Raw genomic sequence first — 9,214 nt, 5'->3', positions numbered from 1 at the left:
AGCGCACATTTTCTGGTCCCATCCCTGCTATACTTATCTTTTCCTGTATTAGGTCTTTTTGACTTCGGGCTCCCGTCGATGAAGTAACAAACTTTTATAGTTTTTTATTTTAATTACTAATAAAACTGAAATTTATTGCAAATAATGCTTTCAATTTCTCATTAAACCTTTTTCAAATAATTTTAAATTTAAATAAAATAATTCGGAGACTCTTTTCTGTATGCATTTGCACTCACAGCAGTTTGCAACCTAACTAACTAGTTTTAGCCACTACTGTTATTGGTTCTTGACTGTGCTATTTATTTATTAAATTATACCAGAGAACGTATATCATATCAGAGAACGTATGATGTACGTTCTTTGGATATACGTTCTCTGATTATACTCATAATAATTCAGCATGTTGTTGAAAAAATTTGACATGTTTGAGAAAAGTCTGTCAAATGCATTATATATTTATATTTTAATATTTCGCGTATACATTTGTCTCAAAAATAGTTTTTACTTTCGTTGAGTTCATACAGAGAACGTATATAATCAATATACGTTCTCTGCTTTAAATATTCGACAATTTACACTTTTCGTGACATTTGCATCATTCACATTAGCAACATGTTCCTGCAACATTTTAACATCAAACAAAACAAAGCAGAGCGCACAGCTGATCTTGACATTTACGACTTCTAGCTGATTTATTTATTGCAGCAAAGTAAAAAATTGCAATTTGTAAATTTCGTGTAGAAAACTTATCAACCTAGTTTACAGAAAAGTTAAAATGTTTTGTTGTTTGCGTACATGTTTTAACGATAATATGAGGAAAACAGCTTCCTCAGCAGCTAGTAGAATGCGTGAGCCAGACATATATCTCGATTCTTCGTTTGCGGGTAAACATTTTATCACCTACTGGCATATGCAAACATATTATATATATATTTGTGCAGAAATTAGCGTTATTAGCTATAAATAACGAATTAATGTGCTCTACTTATGTTATATATGGAAATTGCAGGACCTGATGTTATACTACTCTCGAGACAGCTGCGAATTACTGGCTCTGGCGGCGTCTTAGCCACTGCACCACTTGTACAATCCAAATCATACTTCGAAATAAAAATACAACAAGGTGGCAGTTGGTCGGTCGGTTTGGCAACGCGTCAAGCAGATTTAACGAAAAAGTTTGGTGGCAGTGACAAGGAATCGTGGTGTCTTTGCTCAGACAACGCAACACGCCATAACGATGAAACTTTCCGTCCAGTGGTAGTAACAACACAAGAACCAATTAGCAATGGCATTATTGTTAAGGATTCTGCAGCGGCAGCTGGCCTCATTGGCATTGAAGATGTACCTGAAGATAATTTACTTGGCGATGCTCTAAATGTTAGCAGTAATTGTGAGGGTAACCTAATCGCACAACCACAACATAATTTTCCCGATGAAGGTGATATTGTGGGTATTGCATTCGATCATATAGAATTAAATTTCTATTTTAATGGTAAAAATTTGGAAGTGCCATTTCGTAATGTAAAGGGTGCCGTGTACCCAGTTATATTCGGTATGCTTTGCTAACAACAATCATAAAAATTTGTAAATAAGTATATATATTTTATATATTTCTAGTGGGTAATGGTGCAATCGTGGACATTATTTTGAACAATTTCCACTACGGTGCGCCGCCAGGTTTTGAGAAAATTATGCTTGAACAATCTCTGCTCTAAACTTACCTGTTTCAATGGTATGTAAATGTATAACAACATATGCATGCTGTTTGGGAATTTATCAAATATATATTTCTCTTAAATTTATATATTTATAGGCGTGTACGTTTCGTGGAACCATCGTGTGCTATTATGGCAGCAGTCATATTGTATGATACATTATATTGTTTAATCAACTATAATTGATTGACATGTAAATATGACCCCTCACACTATAAATGAAGCGAACACATTATTTTTTACTAGTCAATGAACATTTCCAAGTATTAAATTGTCTACTCTGCATTTCGTCACTAAAATACTTAAGATTTAAAAAATTTAACTCATTAGTTCCACTGGAATACTAAAACAAAGACTACTTGTATTTATTTTATATGTGCTATGAACATTTTACACAAATATTTTTTCTAATATAAAATAATTAATTTATGCTAAATAATAATGTTAAGCAAAAATACTTACAATAAACACAATTAAGCTTATAAAATTATACAAATGTAAAGTAATACACCCTTTTGCTTGCACCATGAAAAAATCAAAAAGCCTATTACCTATACTATATATAATATTACAATATTTCGTTTAAAAATATGTGTGTCCATTTGAAAACATTAATTTTCATGTTCGTATACACCTTAACCTAAAAGTCTGCGGACAATAATATTGAAGTTTCAAATATACGAAACAGTCGCTTACAATAACTGTAATGATTACATAAATACCTAAGTTTGTATGTATATATTATTCTGATGTTATTAATAAAACGAGACACTTTGATGCAAGTTCAATTCCTTGCAAGCAACTTTTGTTCGATGCAAAGTATATGGTTCTATATTAAGATATAACATCAAATAATTTCGGCAAATCAATAAATTAAAATAAGAAATAAAACGTTAACTTCGGCTGTACCGAAGCTATAGTATTCTTCACAGGTACCAGTTTTCCTTACAATAACTTGATGTATTTGTGATATATACCATAGTGGTCTGATCAGAACAATATGTGCCGGAATTGAAGAGTTACCATATTTCATGAAAGTAACATGTCAAAAAAAAAAAAAAAAGTTTTCCATAAAGGGGACTTGAGTTTGATCGTTTAGTTTGTATGGCACCTATATGCTATAGTGTTCCGACCGGAAAAATTTTGTTCGAAGATTGTACCTTTGTCTTGGATAATAGTCCATGTCAAATTTTGTGAAGATATCTTGTTAAAAAACAAAAAAAAAAGCCAGGTATGGCTAAATCGACTCAACTCGTTACGCTGTGCACTCATTTATATATTTTATAGTGTCCACGACGTTAGCTTCTGGGTGTTACAAACTTCGTGGCAAACTTAATATACCCCAAAAAAAAATTAGTAATATGTTCCGGGAATGCTTAAGATAGTTCGGTGTTGAAAGTATATCTTTGAAAACTTCGAATATATATGTATGAATCATTTAAGCGTCAAAAATTCTCAGAGATCACAGAAAAGCAAACAATTGGGGTTAAAAGTTCTGTCAATTATTTAGAAATATATTAATTAAAATTTTTTTTACTCAACGACTGTAAAAATTTCATTTCGTTACAAACACTACTTCTCGATGTCTATCATAATAATGGGAAGAAGACTTTTGAAATTTTAACAGATACAAAATTATAAAAAAAAATCTGCTCGCCTCAAAATTTAAAATCTCCAAAAAAATATTGCAAAATTCAAAATCTTAAAATAATTTTGCAAAATTATTACTCAAAAAAATTCTACGAATGTTTCGCACATTTTAGTTTCGGTAATCCACACAACATTCACAGTTTATGAAGGCTACAACAATAAATGTCAAGCCGCGTAAGTTTTATACAAATATTTCGTATCTCATTTTCATCAAATGAACTCTAACATTTTCACATGCTCTCGTCGACTATGCCACTAGGGTGAAATTATACAAATTCATATTGGACAAGCTGGTGTACAAATAGCAAATGCCTGCTGGGAGTTGTATTGTCTCGAACATGGAATCATGGCGAATGGTGCACTCTGCCAAATGCCGAACGACGATTCGTTTCTCACATTTTTCGGCATCTCAGGCATGGCGCTAAAAGTGGTGCCACGTATTGTGATCGTCGACACTGAGCCAACTGTTATCGGTGTGTGTGGAAAAGGCTTGTAGAAGCTGTCGAAAATTTCTATCACTTCTTACATGTACATTCTAATCGTTTTCCAACATTTCAATGCACGCTCTAGATGAAATACGCACGGGCGCCTACAGATATCTCTTTCATCCGGATACCCTCATAAGCGGTAAGGAGGATGCAGGCAGCAATTTTGCACGGGGCTACAATCTACTCGGCCACGATCTCATTGATCGCACAATGGATGCCATACGACGAGTTTCAGAGCAGTGTCGGAATTTACGTGGTTTTCTAATATTTCGTGCCATCGGTGGCGGCACCGGTTCAGGTTTTGGCACGTTATTGCTGGAAAAGTTGGCCGACGCCTATGGCAGGAAGACAACAAAAGCCGAGTTTCTAGTATTTCCATCTCCCTCGTGAGAAAAAAAAGAAACATTTTACTATCTCAAAACTAAATTAACGGCCACTTATCGCATTGCAGACTTTCGCCTATTATTGTTGAACCCTATAATGCCTTGCTGGCCACACACTATTCGATGGACTATGTGGATGTGTCCTTCATTGTGGATAACGAAGCTTTGTATGAAATCTGCGATACAAAGCTTGGTGTTTCAGCGCCCACATATACCAATTTGAATCGTATTATAGGACAGGTGAAGTTCGACATCATTGCGCAGTTGTATCATTCATATCAATCGCTCTCTTTCCAGGTTGTCTCCGCATTCACAGCGTCGCAGCGCTTTTATGGCACGAACAATGTATCATTTGAGGAATTCCAAACAAATCTTGTGCCTTATCCACGCATACACTATCCACTGCTTACCTACGCGCCGCTGGTGCCGGTCAGCAAGTTTCCCTATGTGAACAGTAATGTTGAGCAGCTGACGCAGTCCTGCTTTCATCCGGGCAGTCAAATGGTGCGTTGTAATCCGACGCTCGGCAAATATATGGCTTGTGTACTCCTTTACCGAGGTGACGTTTCGCCGAACGATATCAACTCCTCCATCCAACATATTAAATCATCTCGTACTGCACGTTTCGTGGATTGGACGCCGACTGGGTTCAAAATTGGCGTTAATGCCATGCCGCCGGTATTTGTACCGGGTGGCGATCTAGCGCCTACATCTCGTGCCGTCTGTGCGATTTCCAACAATACAATCATTCGCAGTGCTTGGTGTCGGCTGGTTAGTAAGTATGATAAGTTGTACAATCGGCGTGCCTTCGTGTATCATTTTGTGGGAGAGGGCATGGAGGAGGGCAGTCTCTCGGAAGCATCGCAAAACGTTTGTCAGCTCGTGGCTGACTATTATGAGGTAGAATCATCAGCACGCAGTTCAGTTACGCAAGACGACAACGATAACTAACATTTTTTTGCTCGTACTTAGTACACATTATATTATATAAAACGTTTTTGTTCCAAAATCCAAAAAAATATATAATTGTAAATTGATTATTACTGAAATGTATAGTGAAATCTCTATGTATTGTTGTTATTGTTGTAGAGTTAATGTTCCCATTCCGATTGGTGGTGGTGAAGTTGTAACCGGACCGAAATTTATGAAACCATTTTCAGCCCAAACTCTCCACAAGCAAACCCTTACGCTCTTACCAAAATCTGGCGCCTTCTACTTCAGGCTCATCACCGAGAACCTAGCTACTGGACTACCAGAACTTCTTATCTCTCTTTAGCTATCACTCTATCATGCTCGCTCTATTTACTATCTATTACTATTTTGTGTGTCAGACAGTACAGGACAGGAGGTTAGCAACTCTTTAAGTTTGATAATAAAATATATTTGGAAGATATATCAGCATGCGAAGTCAGGATCTTAGGCGTCTCGACTTTTTGTTGGGAAATTTCGAAAAACTTTTGTTATAAACCGTTAGGGTGTTAACCTTTAGAATACAAGAAATATTTATACATATCTACGACTGAGGCTGACGCTTCTCCACTTCTGTCTCACACAATTTGGTCTTTACCAAAATATTGATGACATAATTGCTATAATTGCGTGAAAAATAACTTCATCAATCTACGTCAAGTCGCAACTACAGCGAAACCTGTGACGACAGGCAGGCCATCACGTAGCCTAAATGATCGATGATGGATCACACTCGATTACAAATGCGCATAATGGCCCAACATGACGTGTGACGCCAGGTCAACGCCGCACTGACAATATTCTTAAAAGTTGTATATACAGACACAACACCCGTTTAGCTCCGTGTAAAACAAACAACGATGGCAGCGCGAAGTACATGCAGACAGATAAACAACAATATTTGCAGGGTGCGTGCCCCAGCAATTACAGGTCTTGCAACCGCACGTCTCTGGGTCACAACGTATTCATACAAAGTACAAAATATATAAAAAATATAACAAAAACAAACAACGCGGTAATGTTAAAATTAAGTATTTATGGGCGCACAAAAATCAACAAACACACAATGCACTTTCCTCCATACGCGTTTGCTGCACACAATGATGATGATGATGAGCAATTCAAGCGCATATCCTGCCCCTCATAATAACCCATAATTAAAAGAGTGGTACCCCTTTATTTCGGCCACTCGCATTGGCATCACGCGCGCTGCGTAAAAGCAACGCGAAAGCAAGGCAACACGACACATCTGGTCACAGAGCGCGCCAGGCTCTGAGTCAGCCTGCGTCTCCTTCAATTGCCGGCTACAAACAAAATGCATACATACTTGTATATATTGTACAAGTGTGTATGGTGCTTACGTCGTTTGGCGCTTACTTGCGGCAAGGTCTTTTCGTGCGTCTTCTGCGCAATCGTGATAGATACGAACGCTATGGCTTTAATGTGCTCTTATCGATTATCCTCTTTTCGATGCTGTTGATACTTCCAAAGCGTTGGATCGCTTTGCTGCGCTCCAGTAGATTATCTGCGCGGATGTTGATCTTTTAACTTGCGTGCCTTATGCCTATACGCGTATTCACCTCAGCCCAGCCTTATCCACATAAAGACAATGCCACAACAGATTGCAATGCCTTGATTATGTTGCGTTATGTTGTGTTGTTGTTGTATCAGTTTAACAGAATACAGAACATTTATGCCGTTGCGGTACTGCCCCGAACGAACTGCACTCGAAATTATTTACGCCATCCTTTGTGTTTTGCTTTGTTCTTTCGTCAGCGCTTACAGTATCGGTATCGGAGGATATAATCGTGAGAACCGATGCGTGTGTTCCCGTTCATTTGGTCAACGCGAAGGGCTAACCAAAGCTCGAATGCTTTTCGTTTGACTTAAGTGTTAATGAGCTAAAGGAAATTTCGGCGCATACGTGCTAAGACCGCCAGCTATGATAAAATTACCACACATGTCAATAATACATAATATTAACAGAGAAAAAAAAAATATGACGCTAACTTTGAAATATTTTTTAAAATCCATCTCTTTTGCTTTAGACTCTAACTATAAGAATTGTTAGACTGCAGAAAGCCATAAAGCGATGCGGGGCTAACTTGACGATATACATTTTGATTATTTTTATTCGAAATTACAATCGCCGGAGATCACTGTCGTATTAAATAAGGCGCGCCGCCGAGTTCATCTCACTTCTTCGAATAGTTATACCCAGTAAATTAAAGCTTCAGTTGATCTAACACTAAATGCAAGTGCTACTCCTGTCTCGTGAGGCAACGCTAGTGCATCCTCCACAAAAAATGGTTTGATCCCACAACATTATTCGAATTGTTTGTGCGCTATTTTATCAATGTTAGTGGAAGTAGGGATCTCTTAAGGCTTCTCGTAGCACAGTATGTTTGACCATGTCGACGACTTTCGATAAAAACTCACAGTTCTCAGACTGCCTCAAGCCATTTAAGTATGTATGACGTTAACCAATGTGGTTTAGTTGTGAACTTTGATGATTAACAAGATATTGATCAAATTGTTACTTCGGCTTTAGTAATGGAAATATGTTTTTACATTGCAAAGATCTTAAGTTTAGAGCAGCGACGGATTGATTTAAGCGGAATTTGAATATTCTCCTTAAAGAATGAGAGAAATGTTAAGCTGTTAGTAATTTACATTCGCAGCGGTCAGAGCAACTCTTTAACAGTTTCGTAACACTTGAAGCTCACATATTTCTAAACCTGAGAAATTTATTCATTTAAAAGACTTCTGTAATTCTGGTTTTCGAAAAGTTTGAACTGACGCCCAGGCATTGAAGCCATATCCTATTTTGTATTATGCAACATTTATTTCATGAAAGCAAACATTATACAAAACCAAAGGTGATTATCCTCACCTATATGTTTATAGCCATCCGTATTTGATTTTGCAACACGCGTGAGAAGATTCACAGCTTATTGCGGTTCAATTGGCGACTGCAGCACCATATGGTCAATTGTTGTGCCGAGGCGGAGCTGCTTGTAATGCATGGAAGAAGGGCGCCTGCGGCAACTTCATACGCCGAAGCAGTTCCGACCGCTGTCCGCTGTGTTTCTCCATCAATGTGTTTCTTTACATATACACGCAGAGATGCACCTACAACCATGTTTATAACTTATTAGCAATATTTTTTATGCGAATTTTTTTTTTCCGATATTTTTGCTAACACCCGCTTCTATTGTGCCGAGCTGTAGGACGCCGTAGATTCGTAGCCAAAATGAATTCATAAAAATGTAATGCGCTGCGCCAAAGTGAAAAAGAGAAATTGCCGGTATTGAGTATACATAATTCACATATGAATATGCACATGTGCTTAAGTACATATGTACACGTATGAGTATGGATAAATACTCCTTCTATAAAGTGGTTGCCAATGGCGTTATTAACAATTGCGGAGTGGTTCGGGTTTGAGCGCGGCACTTTTATCATAGTTTTCCATTTATAGTCAAGCATGATATATGACGCGAGGGTATTGTGACTTAGTTAACGGCATAGTTTGTTTTTAATATTTTAGATAATATGGAATATAGTCATACAATTCGACCAAAAAATGCTCGGACTCAAAAACAACACTGATTCGGTGCTGCAATCCTCTTTATCAATATATATGATTACACACAAAAACTGGAAACCATCGTCAAATACGAACCAGAACTCAGCTAGCTATGCTCTGTCTTATCAGCGAATAGAATCCTAGTTTCAATACCCGGTAGTAAATACTCTTAGTGTGAAAAAATAAAGGCATATATAGTAGCAGATCCGCAGATGTACTCAGTGATGGTAGTACATAGTGTATTTGAATCGAAAGACGTAAAAGGGTCTTAAATATATGCACAACGACATCATCAGTGTAATTGGATTATTGATTTCCCACGATTCATCTACTATGCTTTGCTACCTTACAGCCAAACTCTCGGACCTTTTCTGTCAACAGTTGAACCGTCGGAAGGAAACAATCGCCCAGATATGGCCA

At 37.4% G+C, this 9,214-nt stretch overlaps 2 protein-coding genes across 2 annotated transcripts; both read left to right on the top strand.

Annotated features, from left to right (window-relative positions):
- The first annotated feature begins 662 nt into the window (after positions 1 to 662).
- LOC106620773 (SPRY domain-containing protein 7) lies at positions 663 to 2,503 on the top strand. Its single transcript, XM_014239390.3, has 4 exons — positions 663 to 884; positions 1,010 to 1,552; positions 1,618 to 1,732; positions 1,814 to 2,503. The coding sequence occupies exons 1-3, from the start codon at positions 776 to 778 to the stop codon at positions 1,713 to 1,715; spliced, it is 750 nt and encodes a 249-aa protein (XP_014094865.2). The 5' UTR covers positions 663 to 775; the 3' UTR covers positions 1,716 to 1,732; positions 1,814 to 2,503.
- Positions 2,504 to 3,305: 802 nt separating this feature from the next.
- Positions 3,306 to 5,285, top strand: LOC106620772 (tubulin alpha-1 chain). Its single transcript, XM_014239389.3, has 5 exons — positions 3,306 to 3,539; positions 3,625 to 3,838; positions 3,936 to 4,239; positions 4,305 to 4,476; positions 4,534 to 5,285. Exons 1-5 carry the CDS (start codon positions 3,528 to 3,530, stop codon positions 5,185 to 5,187), a joined length of 1,356 nt encoding a protein of 451 aa, XP_014094864.1. The 5' UTR covers positions 3,306 to 3,527; the 3' UTR covers positions 5,188 to 5,285.
- The last annotated feature ends 3,929 nt before the right edge of the window (positions 5,286 to 9,214 follow it).

The sequence above is a fragment of the Bactrocera oleae genome, chromosome 2 (genome assembly GCF_042242935.1).
Source record: "Bactrocera oleae isolate idBacOlea1 chromosome 2, idBacOlea1, whole genome shotgun sequence".
NCBI classification, from domain to species: Eukaryota; Metazoa; Arthropoda; class Insecta; order Diptera; family Tephritidae; genus Bactrocera; species Bactrocera oleae.
The sequence above is the reverse complement of the archived record's forward strand: the minus strand, read 5'-3'. Positions and strand labels throughout refer to the sequence as shown.

Bases quoted from the DNA above. Each gene is read 5' to 3' on its own strand.
- LOC106620773 (XM_014239390.3), top strand. From the start codon at position 776: ATGTTTTGTTGTTTGCGTACATGTTTTAACGATAATATGAGGAAAACA. The intron at 885-1,009 runs GTAAACATTTTA...TGGAAATTGCAG, and splicing joins TCTCGATTCTTCGTTTGCGG to GACCTGATGTTATACTACTC. The intron at 1,553-1,617 runs GTATGCTTTGCT...ATATATTTCTAG, and splicing joins CGTGTACCCAGTTATATTCG to TGGGTAATGGTGCAATCGTG.
- LOC106620772 (XM_014239389.3), top strand. The intron at 4,240-4,304 runs GTGAGAAAAAAA...ATCGCATTGCAG, and splicing joins CTAGTATTTCCATCTCCCTC to ACTTTCGCCTATTATTGTTG. The intron at 4,477-4,533 runs GTGAAGTTCGAC...CTCTCTTTCCAG, and splicing joins TGAATCGTATTATAGGACAG to GTTGTCTCCGCATTCACAGC.